We start from the raw sequence: 19,857 nt of genomic DNA, 5'->3' as shown, positions 1-19,857 counted from the left end.
CCTTTGAAAATACACAGAAAAGGTCAGTTCAGTTGTTATGTGATGAAAAAAGACAATGATTGTCTGAACACACAATAGTGTGTTCACAAAACACACAAAACTGCCATCTTGGCCCTGTGGGGAAGAAGAAGGACCGAGGGGACAGGAGCAGGCCGAGGAAACATCGGGGCCTGCTCCAGTTGGACTCCCCTCCTTCGGGAGCAGGACAATCCCATCAGCCCTTTTCCCAGTCCACTTAATTTCTCTCTCTCTTTACCTCTTCCCTCCTGAACTCCTTTTCCTTGTGTGTCATGTCTTTATTAGACTGTAAGCCTGAGGGCAGGGACTGTCTTTTTTGCTAAGTGTTAGTGTTTTTGCTAAGTGTTAGCCGCTCCGAGAGCCTTTTTTGGCTGAGGAGCGGGGTATAAATATGATAAATAAATAAAATAAATAGTAGATGTGGGAAAGTTAACTTACATAGATTTAATCAGGAATATTTTAGAGGGTGGTAAACCTGGAATCTGAAGTAAATGTTGTGTTAGGGTTGTAAAACTTGAATCTGAAATAAGGCTACATGAATATGGGGAAAAATCAGTTTGCAAAAGGACAAAGAACTTTGACAAAATATTGGGAGGTGAGATACCAAGATGTTAATAGTGTGACAACTTCATATTTGATTGTGCATTTCGATGAAAAATGCTACTAATGTTTTGTTTGTATTTTGTTGTATATCAAGAAATGAACTCATTAGGCCAGGAATTTCTGAATGCTCAGTTTCTTTTATAAGTGAATTTTTTAGGCTTGCCGATATCTTCAATTGGGATGTGTCAATTCAAGGTTGAAGTAAAGTCTTGTTCTGCCCAGGGATTGGAAATCTTGCCCAGAAGCAAATCCAAACATTTTGAGGCTAGCTACATATAGTATGAGCCAGAGGTTAATCAGATTTCAACATCCCACAAAATTAACTTGCCTCATACCACGAACTCAGTATAATGATGTCTTGCTTCAAATATATTATATGTAAAGGAATATTTAAGGCCTCATACTGACACTGTTTGGGTAGAGAGTTTTATTGGGAGCTATGAAGCTAGTTTGTGTTCCTTCTGCTCTGTTGCACACAACTATCTTCATGGATCTGACACTCTGTTTATCTGACAGTGCACTCAGTACTGCTTCGCCAGGGAAAATTGCACAAAACAAGCCCAGTGCATCAGCATTTTCATTGTGTACTGAGCTGAGTCTCTCTTCACATGGTCACATCCCCTTTTTAATCCTGGTCCCCATGTTCCTTTCCCAGTCCAGCCTGTTTTTGTGGTGTCTGTTGCTGGTCTCACCCAAGCTTGCGTTCTTGTGTTTTTGTGTGGATCAGTGTGTTAAGACCTGCAGAACTTAAGTGGTGGTGTTCAATTGGTTCGACAGGGCAGTGATCTAGCATTAGTGGTTTGTGGTAAGCAGAGAAGTGATGGCTGCTTTTAAGTTGGATTTCCTCCCAGAAATGATGGTGGATCATTGCTCCTTGAATGCCAATCCTATGTAAGTATTTTGTTTTCATAGCTAATCTACACTGATGCTGATTGCTTTGAATTTGTTCTTTTGAAGATGATTGGTGGTGGTGGGATTTGCTTAATGTACGGTATTAAAGAAACAAACAAACCAGGCATGCAAGACCTAGAGTTACCTAGTGAAAGTGAGCCTGAGATAGCTTACAGTTGATATGTTATGAGCAAGAACTCCATTGGGTACAGTAGTCAAAATACTGCATCCAGCATCAGATCTTGTTCCACTGTGGGCTCATTTTAGAGTGGGATGCTTTAGTAGTTAAAATACAGCTTACTAAAAATTCTGCACTATATTGGGCACATCTTTGCAGTCTAGAAGAGAATGCCATTGACTCTTGCTCAGGCAATTTTAGAGCTTGATATAGTTGATAACCCTAACTATAACTAAGTTTTTAGCATGTTAGATATGCAATTTTACACATTAACTTGCTTTTTTCTGTGTGAAAAGAGACCTTAATATAGCTGAAACACAACCCTAAAAATTACTGACCAAAATTTAATGTTATGAATATCAAAGCATCTTTCAGATGTGCATGGTTTATTGTTGAGGCATTAGCTTCATTGGAATAAACTGGTTTCAGGTAAGTGTGGAAATACATTACTCTTGATTTTCATCTAGAAGGATCCCCAAAGTGCTTTACATAAAGTATAATTATGTAAGGGCTGCTTCTGCCCCCACTAGCACATAACATTGCACTGAAATAGCAATGAAATATTCATAATAGAAAGTGACTAGCGCATACTTAGCAAACTTGTTCCACCATTAATGTGCATTGTAGTTTACAGAGTACAAGAGAATAGGACCAGTTTTGCAGTTGCCTTAAGAGTGTGGAAACATGTAATACTTTACTGATTGTGAATTAGCAATGTATGAAACACTCATGATAAATCAAGCACTAGAAGAGCACAACAATGAAATAAAATATTGGAAGAGAGCAGCAAAGCAATAATGACCGCAACTTCAAAGTCCTATTGAAGTAGCCCAGCTCCTTTTCCCAACAATCAGTGAAGAATTATTCCAGACTCTTTCACACTCTTTAAGGCAACTGCAAAAATGGTCCTGTTACATCCTACTGCAGTTCTAATCTTCAAAGCTGGGAATTTGAAATGCATCTTAAAGGAGGTGGGGAGATAGTGTATAACAAAATACTTTACTAGTTTATTGAAAAGTGGCTGTCGTCCTTCCCCCCCCTCCCCATTTTATCCTAATGACAATCCTGTGAGGTAGGTTAGGACGAGAGTTGGTGTCTGGCTGAAAGTCACTCAAAGAATTTCATACCCACATGGGGATTTGTGCCCAGGTATCTCTTCAGGAATCTAACACTTTAACCACATTTTCAGAATGGGTTTTCGGTAAATGCATATCCACACTGACTACTTTCCTACATCAGTATCTGTGGCAGCCTAGCATACAAATCCACAAAATTTACTAACTAATAACAATTAAAAATTTACTAATCCTGTCTGATATACAATAACCTGTGTTAGCAGCAGCCTGAAAGAGGGGCAGTCCTTACTTTAAAAAGTACTCCAGTATTTATGGAATTTATGAATAAATGGGCATGAAAATAGCCCCACAGGAAAGGATTCTGCTAAAAAGTAGCCTCACTATTGAAACTATGCATGTCCTCTAAAAGAGTGTTACAGGTAGTGCTCTGTGGGAGAAGGGAGAGTTCTCCAGTAATATCTTATCTCATTGACCAGGTTTACATGATTACTGCAGCCCACCATAGCTTAAGGACTATTTTGGTTGCAGCATGTGTGAGTAGCCATTTTGAATTTTCATCCAACAGTGGGGGGTTGTCCTGGTTTGTCATGTCATCTGAACTTGGGCAGCAGATTATAGAGTTATTTGAGGGTTGTTTAACGCTCAAGCAACCTCTGCTGATGACATAACAGACCATGGCAACCCCCACTGGGTGTTGAATATTCAAAATGACCTCCAGCACACACGGTAACTGTGGTTTAAATAAGCCATGGTAGGCTGCAGTGATCATGTGAATTGACCCAGTGTCTCTTTCTCAATTGGAATTGTTGGTAATTTACTGGTTGTATGCCACGTTGTATGCCACTTCATTTGTATGTCACCTTTCTTCAAACTTTAGACACAAGGCAGTTGACAGCAAGTAAAATGACAAAAATAAGTGCAACAATATAATACACAAAATCACTCCTTTGCTATTGCAACATTACATTTCAGATTTCATAGTTTTGAACCTGCATTGTATAAATCAGGGATGAGAAATGTTTCCCACATAATTATTATAAATCTTGCTTCTGTATCCCCTGCCAGCCTGGTTCCCTGTGCTCCTCCTGCAGGAGGAAGCCATATAGATTTGGTCTGTATGCAGTCAGTAGGGCCACTATAAAGACTTGATTTTGTGGCCTGTAGGAAAGCTTTGGCAAGCCATACATGGTCTCTGATCCAGATGCTCAAATCTTTTGATAATAATTATGATCTCAACCTTAACTAGTTAAATCAGCCTTCCTTAACATGTTTTTGAATTTCAATTCCTGCCATTCTTAACCATTGGTCATGCTGGCTAGAACTGATGGGAGTTGTAGTCTGAAATATCTGGAAGGTGCCAAATTGGAGAAGGCTGAGGTAATAAATCTGCTGAAAGTAACACCTGATAGGGTGCAGTCAGTGTGTTCATACAGAATTCAGCTAAGTGGAAGAATCTGGAAGTCTCTGTGAATATTTAGTTTACACTATGTGTTTCAGTATTCTGAATAGTACTTCTCCTCTCTGAAATTTAGTTAATATCCATAAGGTGCAGGCTGGCCCTGGTGTTTCAGTGTAAAAACCAAAGAGAAGATCTGTTCACTAAATAATTCACATTAAAAGTTCTAATAAATCCATTAGTGCTTTAAAATTAAATTCATTGGGTTGGATCTAGCCTTGAGCTCACTGTACTTCTGTTCACATTGGAAGAAGGGGGTCAGGTGGCAATTTTAGCCAATTCTTCCTCTTACAACCCACTGTGCCTCTGAGAAGCTGCTCTAGAGGGCTCAGGATCCCTCTAGAGTAGTGTGGAAGGTTGTCCTGGGGACTGCAGAGGGAAAGAGGAATTTGCAAAAATCACTGCTCCTCCTATTTATTCCATTAGAGTACAGTTACCTCTACAAACAAAAGAAGCCCTTCCATCTGTTAAGGCACAGGTATGGATCCAGCCCATTGTTTCACAATTACAGTTAACTAACTTGTTTTTGTTGTGTGCGTAACCTATTGATAATGATACTATTTTTGTTGTTGTTAAAGTTAATGCTTTAAATATATATGTCTATTATTTGACCAGTCATTTAAATTTGTTCAGTTAACCGCTGGGTTCTTTAGTCCCTAAATAACCAATTGGTCCAGGTTTGGACACCAAGCTCAACAACCTACAAAGCATTTGATCATGGCTTGTGGATTAAAAACAGATGTGGCAGACATGCTGCAGGCAATGCACAAGCTTTCTCCCACTTATTTATTTAACATGTGAGCTGTCGTTACGTGCAAATACCCCCAGGGTTTTAAATAGTATGATGATGGAGTCTCATAAATAATTGGGGTGCAGGGAGAGATAAAGAATTGAGAAATTCCCCTCTCCTGTATCAAAATCTGAGTGGTAAATCCTGCCCACCCACCCCCAATCCACTATGATAGCACTTGGGAGATGAAATTGAGTTTGGGGTATATGTGTATTTTTTTTTTTTACTTTAGGCAGGGGTGCTTTACCCAGTGCCCTCCAGATGTCTTAGACTATACTTCCCATCATCCCGGCCATTGACCATGCTGGCTGAGGCTCATGGGAGTTGTAGTCCAAATACTGGAAGGCACCAGTTGCCTATGCCTGCTCTAACCTGTTATGTTCTTTATTTTGTTCTTAAGCAGTTCAAATTTGAGTTAGTGCTTTACCTTTGATCATAATAAATGTTTGTCCCCCACAACAATTTAACTTCAAAGGGATCAGAGTCCTTATAATATTTCTGTATCCTGGGTAGTATATTCTCTCCACCAAACAGGAGTGCTTCTGTTCAGGGTTTCATCTAGCCGTACCAGTTTCTACCCCCTGCCTCCCAATATGAAACATTCAGTAGCTATTAAGCATACACAAGAGTTGTTTTTAAGGATTCCTCTCTTAGGGCAGAATCCAATGCTGCCCATGGCCAGCCCACCATTTTTGGTCCACATAGAACCCCTACCACTTGCGGAACAGCAACCTAGCACTTCTGGGGCCAAGCCCGAAAATGAGAAAAATGCTTGTTCCTGAAAGGGGCCTGTAAGACATTTTTGTAAACCCTGGAGTTACTGCTATTCTTGGGGTTCACCCAGGCATGCTGACACCAGTTTCTGTCAGTACTTATCACTGTTAGAGAGAGCGATGATATTTTAGTGCTGTGGAGCAGAAACTTTTCAATTTCATAAGTTCCTTAATAACATTGAATTTATGCCAATTGGAAATATAAGATTAGACAAGCTTGCCATTTTCAAAGTTGTAGTTAACGTTTTCCAAGTGATTATACGTAACAAGTATTTGAGGGACTACCTATATATCAGTGAAATACATACATGTCTCAGTGTGAAATAGAACAAATAAATATTGATAAATAAAATAGATGAAAAATAAAGGTTTGGAAAATTTCCATTTTGGAAAAATTTCCATTTCACATCACTGGCTGTCAGCATTGCTTGCATAGTTCTTTGGTTGTTGTCCACCTCTGCTGGAGAGCATCAGAAAATTTTCCAATGCAAATTACCCTATGCAAATCTGCCCAATTTGCCTAGGAAATTTCTTGGAAAATCTGCATCACCAGATGCTTCTGTCTTCTGTGTTTGATCATTTTTTCTTACTAAGTTCATTAGAAGGTAAGTATACCAACTTTTTAGCTACTTCCAAGCCCAGTTTATTTTTTGCAATAAACATTTATTCCCTATGGAAGACTTATTTCTAAGATATTAACTTTTCTGGAAAAGAAAACTACAAAATACATTGGAAAGAAGGCAGATAGCTATCAGACAAATTGGACTGGTCTTTATTCAAACCATGGTTTGTTGCTCTACCCAGAGTTTATCTGGCAGATCACTGAACAAAACTTGGTTTGTTTTCTCAGGCTGTTTGTTTCCTTCTCCTTCCCCTGCTCCCTTCATGATTCCCAAATACATTTCCAGCAGTGCAGTACTGTCATGTAAAGAGGGTTTTGCTTGTCCCCACTGCTTCTGTAGTTTGGCAAAACAATCCACAGTTCACAACCCAGCAACAAACCATGGATTCTCTTTGTGGGTTGTTCACAGTTAACAACCCATATTAACCCTTCATTCCAGGTTTGAACGTAATGACAACCCACACTTCTACAAACCATGGCTAATTAAACTATAGTTTGTTTTTACTTATGAACCATGTCAACCTCCCCACCTTCCACACAACTTGGTTTTCAGTGGACAAAATGTGTTCTGATGTTTTTCTCCCTGAGTATCACAAATCAGCAAATTACTTTTTAAACATTTTTTTTAGTTTCAGTATACTTTAATGTATTGGAAAAATGATTAATCAGGACACAGCCAATGAGAACACTTACCAAATGCTTCTCGTTGACTCATGCAGCTCAAAGAAAATGAATGGCACACTGGATCATCCTGACCAACCAGACATAGATGCCATTAAGATGTTTGTGGGCCAGGTCCCACGGAGTTGGTCTGAAAAAGATTTGCGAGAACTATTTGAACAGTATGGTGCTGTCTATGAAATTAATGTCCTGCGGGACAGGAGCCAAAACCCTCCTCAGAGCAAAGGTAAGAGCTCTCTTTTTTCCCCCAATGAAAAGTTTTGAATCTGAGATTATTGTGTGTCTGATTCATGATGTAATACACAAAAGCATGTATGTGACTGGCTCTGTTGCCTTCATTTGTTTGCCATAAGCCATATATGATTTCCATGTTTTGAACATTAGCAAGAAAACATACTGGCAAGCTCTGGTTGTAGAAGGCTACATTAGGTGCGTTGTGAGAGCTATTCCTCACATGCAGAAGCAAACCTGGGCTTGCTGTTGAATTGACAGAAAACCTCATCCAACTTTGTTCCATGAGTTCCCCTGAATATAGGTTTCTGAGCACATGTTTGCTTCATTCTCTTATATATAGTTGTGCACCTAAAAATATAATGCCTAGAGCGTCCCGTATTCTTGGCTTAATTCACCTAATGTTTCACTATCTGGATGTCTTCTGGATAAGGTTCACAAATGATCTGTGTTCACTTAACATCCAGTGAAACATCTTCAACATGATTGGTATGCCTTTTGTTCTGAAGAACTTGGTCTCAAAGTGTGAAATAAGGTTCCTAAATAGTTGCTGAAAGTTGCCAGAAAATATATAAGCTTCTGACCCTTCATCAATTCCAGTCTTGGACTGCTAATTAAGGCAGTAGTTAGGACTGCAGATAAAAAGCTCACCCTTAAGAGTTACTAAACTAAAGCATCTCTTGAGCTAAGAATGAGGTACATGAGCTTTTTACAAATACCAGCAGAGGAGTTTTTATTGGTTACATTATATGTTCTTGAGAAACAAAGGTCTGGTCTATGCATGTAGTAGAATGAGATGTTAGGATCCTGATGTTAAAGAGTGGACTGTGACATTTCAGGCTGTATATGTGTGTGGAATTGTTTTTATGCTCTCCAACAGGGGGAACCTTGCAAATTAGGAAAAATATTCCTGTCTTGAGGATACTGCTGTGCTAGTTTTTAGCTTGCAGGGTGATCATGTTTTTTAGAGAGGGGGTAGCATTGAAAAATATGATTCTCCCTTTGCAATACATTATACAACCTCATAGAAACATAATAAATAAATAAATGCATTTTTCTGCATGTGTAGACTAAACCTAATTGATGTGCACATTTCAGTCATGAAGGTTAATCTTAAAGGGTTTTATCCAGTGGTGTTCCTCCTCTGACAGAAGCCTCTCTGATCCAGTAGAGGCTTCCATCCATAAAACAGGGAGGGAGGTGATTTTTTTTTCCAAGTCTCTCTCCACTCCCTCCCCCCCCCCAACCCTCAAGTCCCCAGTGCCTTCTTACTCATTGTTCCGGAGGGATCCCTGCATAGGTGGCTGCAGGGAAGAGGGTGGGGATGACAAAAATCATTTTCCTCTCACAAGATCATTCAATTTGCAGAGTTCTGCTCTGTGCAACTATGGATCCAACCCATAGGCCTACTTTGCACGTAATGACAACACATCAGTTTAAAAACCGATGGGTTGTCATGTGCAAGTGGGAGAGATCAGGCTCTGCCTGCAGCATGCCCATTTCTTCCACTTTTATTCAGCAACCCAGACTACTAGGTTCATGCCCACACACTTGCTGAGTGTGACGTCCAAACCAGAGTAGTGGGTTGTTTAGGGGCTAGACCATCCAGCAGTTAACCTATGGTTTGTTATTGGGATAACCATTAGATTGTTTAGCCACTAAAGAACTCAGTGATCTGGGTTCAGATGTCATGCTCAACAAGAGCCGATCATGGGCTGCTGAGTAAAAGTAGAAGAGGCGAATGCGCTGCATGGAGCATATCCGCTCTCTCCCACTTATTCCTGACAACCCATAAATGTTTAAACAATGGGTTGTCAACATGTGCAAACAGTACCTATGTGTTTGAATATTAGGGTTAGGTATTTTACATTCCATAATATTTTTTAAAGCTTGCCTTAAAGTATATTTGCACAATTTCATAACAATTAAAGAACAGCTTTATAGCTGGAAAGCAGAAGTGATTTTTTTACAAGGAAAGTTGATTCCTGGTTAGTTCAGGTTCTGCAAACAGACTACTTGGGGGTTTATACATATATATGGCTAGCCGTTGCATGAAGGGTAACACCCTGTGGGCAAGTCACTTGTATAAAAGGTGCTGAAGTGTGATTAGTATTGTTAAATTACTAAAACATTTGTCATTCTTAAAACATTCAGATTTCACATAATGGCACCTTTTAATCTAATGTACTTTCAGCTATCAAGTAATTTGTGCTGAATAGGTAGTTTTTATGTTAAGTATCACAGAACCTGTTTGCTTTATAGGGTGCTGTTTTGTTACATTTTATACCCGTAAAGCTGCACTAGAAGCACAGAATGCTCTTCATAACATGAAGATCCTCCCAGGGGTAAGACTATGAGAATTCTTTCTTTAATCTGCTCTGTCTTTCAATTTATCCACATGAATTCATACTTGGGGTGATAAATGTTCTGCAAAGGGCATATGAAATCCTTGGGTTCTGTTGACAAATGCAGACTTCTTCTTTTTTTGCTTAATTAGTATCTTCAGAAGTGGGATTATAACAGCTCTCTGATAAATATAGGGTTATTTTATAAAGGAGTGCTGGACATATTTTGTTCTAGAACAGTGGTTCCCAATTGGGGGTCCGCGTAACCCGCCCAGGGGGTCCGTGGCACCATTCACATATTCACCATTCATTTCTGGAGTCCACTGATGACGAATTCCTACCAGAAGTAAAATATAACATCACTGAGCACCTGTGTGATTTAGCGACTAGCTTCAGAGATTACTTCCCTGCACCTAATCCTGAAAACTCATGGATAAGGAATCCTTTTGAATGTGGTGATGTGCAGCTAACAACTCTATCTGCAGAAGAGCAAGATGCACTTGTTGATGTGGCTTGTGATGGTTCATTGAAATCATTTTTCAAAGAATATAGACTGGACCAATTCTGGGTGAAGTTTTTTCCTGATTATAAGAAGTTAGGTGAAAAAGCTTTGAAACATCTAGTTCCCTTTTGTTCCACATATCTTTATGAACAAACATTTTTGACATTTTGTTATATGAAGAACAAGCATAGAAATCAGCTCGATGTTGATCCAGATTTGAGATTAAAAGTAGGAAATATTGAACCAGATGTGGAAGGGATTGTTCAGGACAGAAAGAGGCATGATTTCTCCCATCACATTTAGGTTTAGTAGCTGCTAGACATGTCATAATTTGTTCAATTGTAAACTAGGCGTTAGTAAAATTAAATTCGTCTTTATATTTCTAACTAAATCATTTTCATTTTTGCTTGGTAATATCAGAAATATCACTAATTTTATGGTCTGTTTTTTAGTATACCTAAAATCCTTTGCTTATTAGGGGCTACCCCTTACATTCTCCAAAAAATTGCTTTGCACAGGTAAAGAGAGATAACAATTTTTTCAAAGGGAGGGGGTCCATGGCTTGGCATTTGAAAAACAAGGGGTCCGCAGTACTTAGCTAATTGGGAACCACTGTTCTAGAACATTTCAAATTTTCTTCCCCAGTCCTAATTGCTTTTTTGTCACAGATGCACCATCCCATCCAAATGAAGCCAGCTGATAGTGAAAAGAATAATGGTAAGTGTATGCAAAAAAGGCTTTCTTTGATCAAGAGCAGTATATTATGTGGAAAGTGTCCTTCCATGTGAGCAATATACTAAAAATCCCACACTGCTGCTGTCTCCTGCATAGTTCCTGACACCCTTCGCTTCAGAGGCAGGAGAAGCTGGGTGCAAGGGACTGAGCTCTTTCCCTTGAATAAGGGCTTTCCTCATTTCTCTTGAGGAAAAGATGTTTCTATGCTCAGATCTTGTTTCAGCTGCATTCCATTTGAGAGACGTTTTCAGGGGCCATGTTCTAAAAGTGGGTGGGGCTAGAAAACCAAAATAAAAGAATGCCAGCATATTTTAAAGCTCTTGCTAACAGTTACTAAGCCTGAGGAGAGGCATTTCAGCCTTTTAGAATGAGGAAAAAACTGGACAGAAGCCAGGAAACTACCAAATGATGGGTGTTTTGGGGGGGGGAAGGGTGGAGCTTAGAGAAGGGGATGTGGCATCTGGGAAATCCTGGAGGGTCAGATTGGGACCCCAGGAGGGCTGAATTTATACACACACACACACACACGGCGTGAGGTTCTAGGTTTTGGAACAGATTCTGAACAAAAAAATTTTTAAACAGATCCTAAAAGAAAATGAGAAAAACAATATATTTGCTTGCTCGCTGGAAGAGATTTTAATATATGTAATGACGTTAACGTCTTAAAATTTAGTTTGTATCTACGCCACAAGCTTGTTCTGTGTAATACAACTTTCTCTTCTATGACTGTAAATAATTCCTTTGGAATGAGGTTGTAGCATATAACAGTACATGAAGATACTCTTAGAATAGTGCTTTGTGTTCAGGCTTGCAAGCTTGATTTATTTGGAAATTCTGTTCTGCTGTTTTAAATCCTACCTGTGTTAAAGGGGAAATTAATCAAATATTTATGATATTAAAGTATTACCAATTTCTTAATGGTTTATGTGTTTAGTGTTTTTATATTGTAATATCCTTAAGCTTTTTATTTTCTGTGAACTTTTACTGGGTTGGATCCCGATATAAGTGCATGCAACTGGGTTGGTGGAAGCAGACTTCTCTGTTCCCTTCACCCTACAGAGCTCCTTCAGCTCCCTGAAGATGCTATGCAGAGGGTTGATGGGCCTTGCTGAATGGGGAGAACTGTTGTGCAGGCAAGAGAGGGAGGAAGGCAAAGGCACCTTCCATGAGTGGCAGATTCTGGATCCAACCCAGTTTGCATGATCACAAGGTGGTTAACAAGCTGTGGTTGGTGCCAGCTGTTTTACATAATTACCTTTGCCGGGCACAGCTTCTTGTGTCACCTGAACCTGCTGAGGGAGGCTTGCTGGAGTGGTTAATGAACCACTCAGAACCAACAGTCCGTGTGCTGTTTGCAAAGCCAAGAGGAAGAAGCAGGAACAGGAAACTACAAGCAACAAGGGGATGAGCTAGACAAGCCCCTGTTGATACAACACATTCTCTTGTCACCCCTTCTGTCTGGAGTTCCAATTATCCAACATTTTACAACTAGAAGTCAACTTAACTTGGAGCATCACTTCTCCTTAATCTTAGTTTCTCAGTCAGAAAAGTAAAAAAAATCAAGTCTCTTCATTTGATGTATTTATTTAGCCATTGTAGATAAAAGTGACATCCTTCCCTTTTTGTTCTTCCTTCCATTAGCAGTGGAAGATAGGAAACTGTTCATTGGGATGATCTCAAAGAAGTGCAATGAAAATGATATCAGAGTGATGTTTTCCTCCTTTGGGCAGATTGAAGAATGCAGAATTTTACGGGGTCCTGATGGCCTAAGCCGAGGTAAGCATAGAGAGATGGTCTGCAACTGCTGGTTTCCTCTTTAAGGATTTCTTTCCCTCTCCCTCTCTCTGCCCCTTGGAAAGTGTTTGAAACCAGCAAGATGCCATCTCCACTTTTCAGCCCTGTTGCTTGGGTAAACCTGGTGGGTGATTTTGATCCTATTCTCTTCCCAGGTTGTGCTTTTGTGACTTTTACGACAAGAGCTATGGCACAAACAGCAATCAAAGCAATGCATCAAGCACAGACCATGGAGGTAAGAAATGTCACTTTGAGTGATTGAGGGTGATGTATTGGATACTTGCAGACCTTACAATTGGAAAAAGTAGATGATTCTGTGTTTGTAGTCCAATGTCAGACTCCTCCAACTTCATTTTTCTAGATGCAGTGTTGGTACCCCTTGGCTTGAACCCCCACACCTGGCACGCACACACTTCTCCAATTTATGAGAAAAAAAGGATAAGATACATAAAGTGCAAAACATAGAAAAAACAACCGAGTTGTAATTCTGGAGGCTGGGAGATTGTTTCAAAAGTATTGGAGTGATGCATAAAGGTATAACTATGTGAATTATATTGCAGGGCTGTTCTTCTCCCATCGTAGTGAAATTTGCAGATACCCAGAAGGATAAAGAACAGAAGCGAATTGCACAGCAGCTCCAGCAACAGATGCAACAGATCAGTGCTGCCTCCGTTTGGGGAAACCTGGCTGGACTGAACACACTTGGACCCCAGTACTTAGCAGTGAGTTTACTTGGCAGTTTCTGTGCAAATTCATTTCCCAATAATTTACCAACCGTTATAGCTTCTGGTACAAGAATCTTCATGTTGAGCTTCCGCTGCAGAACTCTGGAATCGCTCTAATATTTGTTGGCTTTGTTGGTGAGTGTACGTAGTTAAGATATGCCTCTAGTCATGGAACAGATAGCACTTCACGTGCTTAACTTGGTAAGGAGGAAACTTGCCATGCATGGTGAGAACTGGCCTACTAGAGGTTTTCGTTTATGGCATAAATAAGGAAAGGAAGCGTTGTTTTCTCCATTTACTATGATAGCAATTTGTGTGTGGTGTTTACTGTTGTGTGGGTAATTTTGTCTACAGTTACGCAACTAGTGGCACACTAGCCATGATTTGAGGGAGAACTTTTCTCCTGGAGTTGCACAGGCAATTGGATGTTCCCCCTTTTAATGGCATTCTTACTGAGGTCTTTGGAAATACCAATACTTTGTGTGTAGCTTGGCATGGTGATGGCGTGAGTAGTGGGAATTCTGCTTGTGACGGCGCTCTGGCTGTGGTGTAGTGCAGTGTCTCACAGAACTGGAGCCAGCCCTCATTCTCACTCTTGTTCTGTTTTTGGTGTAATGTCTAGCTTTATTTACAGCTCCTTCAGCAGACAGCAGCCGCCTCCTCTGGGAATCTGAACACACTGGGCAGCCTCCATCCTATGGGAGGTGAGTTTGTTTCTCCATCTGCTTCTTGGGTTTGGAAGTAGGTGCAATAACAAAGTGATTATGGAAGATCATTAACAGAGCGTGGTGTGATATGCTAATGTCAGTGATGATTGATCTTGGTTGTCTATAAGAGACAACAGTCTGGAAGTTTTGTTTTTCTCTCTCCAGTGCCTCTAAATTTTTTCTAAGGTTTGGATGTCAAATTTGCACCATACAAATAGGAAATAATGTTGCAGTCAGGTGATTTTCCAACTTGTGTCCATCATTCTGATACATATGTCATGTGTACCTATTTAAGAAGCTCTCTCACTATCATTAAAAGGTATTCGGTTTTCATAATGTGTTCTTATTTATTTATTTATTATAACATTTGTATACCACTCCATGTCTACAACAGATTCCAGCGTGGTGTTCTTCTGCTTTGTCTAGTGGTTAGCTTAAACAGTGAAAAGACATTGGGCTTTCTGCTTTTCTCCATCCAAATTGAACAGCAGTACTGCATAGGAAGCAGCAGCCCCACCATCCACTACCACAAATGATAGCTGCAACTGCCAGGAACAGAGACGGGGAGGATCAGTCTGGAGGTCATATTTGCTTATAGTGCAGTTGCCTCCTTTCCTGTTATTAGGGCTTGCATCATTCAGAAGGATCTCCTACGTCTCCAGCGAATTGTGTATTTATTGGATACATTAAGCTGTCCTATCTTTTTTGGAAATTGTTGAGTGCTCATGGCAATATATAGTATACAGTGCTGTTTTATAAAGTAGACATGCTTAGGGCAAAATCCAACTTTACATGAATGGAGTTCAGGTCACACAATGGGGCTTTCCCCTCATTTTTCTCTCTCTTCCCTTTTCTCCCTTCCCTTCCCTTCACTGATTAAAGACTGTTCTGTTGGTGAAAACAGTTAATTGGATATCAGCTGTAGCTCTTTAATGTCCCCTCAGGGCAAGCAATGGCTGTTGGGATACTAGTGGGAGGACTGGGGGTTGGAGAGGGCACGGAATGAGTGAGTCAACTTGGGGTGGACTAATAGTCAACTCAACGCTGATTCTAATCCACACCACAGTTTTTTATTATCATGTGTGAGGAGTGCACCCTAGATAAACAATTGTCGTTGATTATTACCCCACCATTGACTGTCGTGTTGTCTGAACGCAGCCAATGCATAGATAATGTAAAAGACCTTGAAAGGGAAACTGACAGGTAGGAGAAATGGAGAAGAAGCAAGCTTGAACTAACATGAAAATGCAAGATAAATATTTCTAAAATAAGATGATACATACATGACACATTGAATTGGGAACAAAGGGCATGTGGCCAACAACCAATATCAATACAATAAATTAGGGTGAGAAAGACACCCTGATTATTGGTACTAAAGGGGTGTTAGAAGGAACTGAATTATTATAGTTGCTGCTTTTTATAGACTGAGGATATTATAGACCCCTGTTTCCCTAATATATGGAATTTACAATATTTGAAAATAATTAGCAGTTACAGCTGGTTCTCACTTTATGTGAGAACCACTTTATTTTATTTAAGCATTTTATGGCAGGGGGGGATGAAAGTTCATGCATTAAGTTAAGTTCATTACTTTTGGGGGTTGATTTCAATGGAGTTGCAAACACAACGTTTAGTTGGGTTTTAATCATGTTCATTTGTTTAAAGCATTTTACCCCACTTTTCAGCTGACAAAGGCCTTAGCTAGACCTAAGGTTTATCATGGGATTGTCCCAGGGTCATCCCTGTTCATGTAAATGACACACAGGATATCCTGGGAGCAGGCAGGGACAACCCCAGGATGATCCCGGGATAAACCTTAGGTCTAGCTAAGGCCAAAGTCTCCCAGAATAGCTTATATAAGATAAGTAACAAGCAAGATAGAACCTAATGTAGTCCTACAATCTAAAAGACACAACAGGAAAGAAAAAAGGGAGAGGGAGGGAAGAGGAAAATATGTGAACTCAACCAATACTACTTAATGTTACAAGGTTCTTATAACATCCACCTGGGATGGAAACATTTCTGGGAAAAGAGCAGCAAAAGACAGGCTGTTTCCCACTGATAGAGTGGCCCTGCTTCTCTTCTCCTGCTGCAGCCTTATGAAATGGCACATTGTTGCCAGGGCAGCTAATGATCACAGAACTATATGTAAGAAAGTCAGGAAATGTTTCTTCTTCCATCAGGGGTTGTAGGTGAACGATTATCATGTTTCAGATTTCTACCCAAAAGCAACTTCTAAGTAGTGATGCTACCGGAACCACCAGTGACCTAATAGTTAGTGATATAGGAACAGACACACTATGGATTGATTGATGTGTTGCAGGGTTGAATGCGATGCAGTTGCAGAACCTAGCTGCATTAGCAGCTGCAGCAAGCGCAGCTCAGAGTACGCCAAGTGGTACAACTGCACTCAATTCTTCCAACAGTCCTCTAAGTGTACTCACTAGTTCAGGTAAGAGCCATTTCTTGATATAATACTGTGTTGCAAGTGCACATGCCTTGTTTGCAAGCAGGATCGTTTTCCCAGGAAGTTTCTGGAAGTGTGGTTCTGCTTGCAAACAAGGTATACTCTCGCCACATGCCTTGTTACCTTGCAAAAAACACTGTGTTTCCTTCTGCAGCAATTACAGGGGATGCAAAAACAGCCATGCAGGGGGCTATGTGACTTGCAGGCCACTTGTTCGCTGCTCCTGTCTCAAGGCCGCTTCATACATGACAGTAGAGACTAGTTCCCCATGATTTAATGATTTAATCATAAATCACCCTTTGGGAAGTATATGATTTGTTCTACCTCTCTAAAGCATTCTGCAGCATGCATATAATGGTGGGGAGAGTGAATTAATGTAGGTGCCTTCAATATATAGGGTAGAAGTGTGTTTATGCTATGAGTGAAATTGAATGTAGTTCCATTGACACAATTCGTTCAATTCACATTACAGTCAGTGTAATGGTGGTGGTGAGAGGTTTCCCCATTCCCTCCGATATGTCTTCAAAATCTCTGGATGGAGAACCCTCTGGAGCAGCATAGGGAGGCATAGGAGAAGATTATGTCTCACAAGCAGTCTTCTGCTTGCACAACATTGTACACCTTGTGGTTGATTGATGTGCATGCTTGCACGCATACACACACACACACACACAGAGTGAAGCTGCTCCCTGAAAGAGAAGTTATTTATTCATTACAAGAATTTAGTTTATCACTTGATTATTATCCCAGATTCTTCAGAATATTCACTAATATTTACTTTTTCAGAACAATGTAAACCATCCCAATTGACTTAGTAGGTTATTGGTGGTTGAGGTTAGAATTGTGGTAAGGCCACTGAGCCATCAAACTTTTTGTGGTGGTAGACTAGCAAATGAATGTCATACCATACTGTGGCCTGGTACAAATTCTAGTCAAATCAGTTTCCTTTGTACAGGCATTGACAAATCCATTTGCCAGCTCACCAGAAGTAAGCACCCCCATATCTCTGGTGACGGCATCAGACACCACACAGATCCCTACCTCTGAGGTCTTATATCCACTATTTCCATGCATGTAAGTAACAGCGGGAGTCCTTCTGAGCAGTAGGAAAGACTCTTGCTGTTTCCTGCATATCACATATTACACACAAATCACAGGAGTCATCTGCCTATCCTCAAAGTCATTTATGCATACCAGAGTATGCACGGGAGGGGATTGGTGATGATCTTAGATAGTGGCTGACTAGTAAACTAATCAGTCATTTATGGACTCTTTGTCTGTGTCTACATACAAGGCACTAATGAAAAATGGTTTCAGGTTGGCATCCCAAAAATTAACCTGCACTAAACTATTTGGAGTTCCATACAATAAAGTGAAACTTATTAATTCTGAAATGAATTATTTATTCTGGCCTCACAGAATAAAATCACAACTTTACATTATTGGGGAATTACTGAATTTTAATTTTTGTATTTTAAGGTACTCTCAGCATGCCTTGTTCAAACATCTTTCTCTGGTCATTTTGGAGAAGGTAGTAAGGCATATGATATTGTTGGAAGCTGTACTTGGTGTTTAATTCTCTTATTTTAATAGCAGGTTCATCACCCAGTTCCAGTAGCAGCTCCTCTGTTAACCCAATGGCTTCTCTTGGAGCACTTCAAACATTGGCAGGGGCTACTGCAGGCCTCAATGTTGGCTCTTTAGCAGGTGAGTTCAATACAAGAGAATAATGTCATCCAGAATGAACCATCTGTTTTGCTTGGTGCAAAGTTGTGTCTCAACTTACCTTAGTAATAAAGATTGTCTTAAAAACTGGTTAACAAGCCAGTCACTGATAGACATTTGTTCATTTTTTCTGCATAGGAATGGCAGCGTTAAATGGTGGGCTAGGCAGTGGTGGCCTATCAAATGGCACAGGGAGCACAATGGAGGCCCTAACTCAGGCCTACTCTGGGATCCAACAGTATGCCGCTGCTGCATTGCCCACACTCTACAACCAGAGTCTGTTAACGCAGCAAAGTATTGGTGCAGCAGGAAGTCAAAAGGAAGGTAGGTGGGAAGCAGTGGTGGGAAAGTTTGGACTTGAAGAGGTGGAGTCTTGAGCTCTGTGCATGGTGTTGTATAGAGAACATTCTCTTCCAGTGACCTACCATCATGGAAGTCATGGAAACAAAAATTCTGTTAAAGTTTTCTTTTCCCTTTCTGGTCTCATCCATAAAGTGTTTCTGTTGGGCTTTGGCTATTGGCAAACATCCAAGTACTATTCTGTGCCATTCACTGTACAAAGAGATGTATTTCTTTTTGAAAGTCTGTGTTAATTTACTTTTTATCACTTATATTCTACCTTTGGAGCCTGATTCATAAGAAACTAAGTTATGACTTTTATATATCAGTTTTAAGTGTTCAAAGCATTTCATAGACAATCTCCTTAATGTGTATGACAGCTCTGTAAGGTGGAAGGCCACTGCTATTATTGTCATATTGCAGATTTGGAGGGAGGTGGGGAAGTATGAAATTTATAGAATAGCAGTTTGCCTAAAGTCCACCTAGTGAATTTGTGGCTGATCTAAGAATTGAACTGGGAATCTTGTGCCTCACAGATTACACTGTTAGCCATAGTTACATAAGACCCAAAAGACATTGGATTTATTGAGAATGTAGAGAAGTACTCAAACTAGCTTTGTGCCCACATATTTATTAGCTTTTAGAATTCTTTTCACTCTTATATTTATATGTGGCATTTTCCTACAGGCTGAAGACAGGATTTAAATACCAATATTGAGAAGACTCTTTTTTACTCAAAATCTATTAGATCCAGCTTCTTAGCAGAAAGTGGACAGCTTTTGCAGTGGCAGAATAGTGTTTCAGTTTAATGGTATTTAATAGAACCAGTTCCAGTTTTTTTAGAATTAAATGAATTTTGATCTCAGTTTTGATTCTCTCTGTATTAAGACCCAGGAAGTTGTGCTTTCTTTGAATTTGTTTCTAAATGGATGTTTTAAAGGTCCAGAGGGAGCCAATCTATTCATCTACCACCTCCCCCAAGAATTTGGGGACCAAGACCTGCTGCAGATGTTCATGCCTTTTGGGAATGTCGTCTCTGCCAAGGTTTTCATTGACAAGCAGACCAATCTGAGCAAGTGTTTCGGTATGTTGGGTTAAGTCTCTTTTTCCCCCAGAATGGGAACTCAGAAATACTGAAACCAGTTAAGAGAGGAAAGGGCTTGTCTCAGAAAATATGTTGAGGAGGAGACCCTTGA

The 19,857-nt window shown here is 40.0% G+C and overlaps 1 protein-coding gene across 6 annotated transcripts in view; it reads left to right on the top strand.

Annotated features, from left to right (window-relative positions):
* The window catches only part of CELF1 (CUGBP Elav-like family member 1), a 55,035-nt gene that overhangs the window by 20,831 nt on the left and 14,347 nt on the right, over nucleotides 1–19,857 (top strand). For 2 of the 6 annotated variants that reach the window (XM_063117530.1, XM_063117529.1), the window contains exons 2-13: nucleotides 1,399–1,512; nucleotides 7,127–7,314; nucleotides 9,582–9,664; nucleotides 10,835–10,883; nucleotides 12,543–12,677; nucleotides 12,851–12,930; nucleotides 13,256–13,417; nucleotides 14,043–14,124; nucleotides 16,454–16,582; nucleotides 18,191–18,304; nucleotides 18,461–18,646; nucleotides 19,602–19,745. In XM_063117530.1, the coding sequence (XP_062973600.1) occupies nucleotides 1,442–1,512; nucleotides 7,127–7,314; nucleotides 9,582–9,664; nucleotides 10,835–10,883; nucleotides 12,543–12,677; nucleotides 12,851–12,930; nucleotides 13,256–13,417; nucleotides 14,043–14,124; nucleotides 16,454–16,582; nucleotides 18,191–18,304; nucleotides 18,461–18,646; nucleotides 19,602–19,745 (1,423 nt within the window). In that variant the 5' untranslated portion in view covers nucleotides 1,399–1,441. The remainder of the gene's footprint in view (nucleotides 1–1,398; nucleotides 1,513–7,126; nucleotides 7,315–9,581; nucleotides 9,665–10,834; nucleotides 10,884–12,542; nucleotides 12,678–12,850; nucleotides 12,931–13,255; nucleotides 13,418–14,042; nucleotides 14,125–16,453; nucleotides 16,583–18,190; nucleotides 18,305–18,460; nucleotides 18,647–19,601; nucleotides 19,746–19,857) is intronic. The other 4 variants (XM_063117533.1, XM_063117532.1, XM_063117531.1 and 1 more) reach the window with 4 other exon arrangements.

Source organism: Elgaria multicarinata, chromosome 2, assembly GCF_023053635.1.
Source record: "Elgaria multicarinata webbii isolate HBS135686 ecotype San Diego chromosome 2, rElgMul1.1.pri, whole genome shotgun sequence".
NCBI lineage: Eukaryota > Metazoa > Chordata > Lepidosauria > Squamata > Anguidae > Elgaria > Elgaria multicarinata.
The sequence above is the reverse complement of the archived record's forward strand: the minus strand, read 5'-3'. Positions and strand labels throughout refer to the sequence as shown.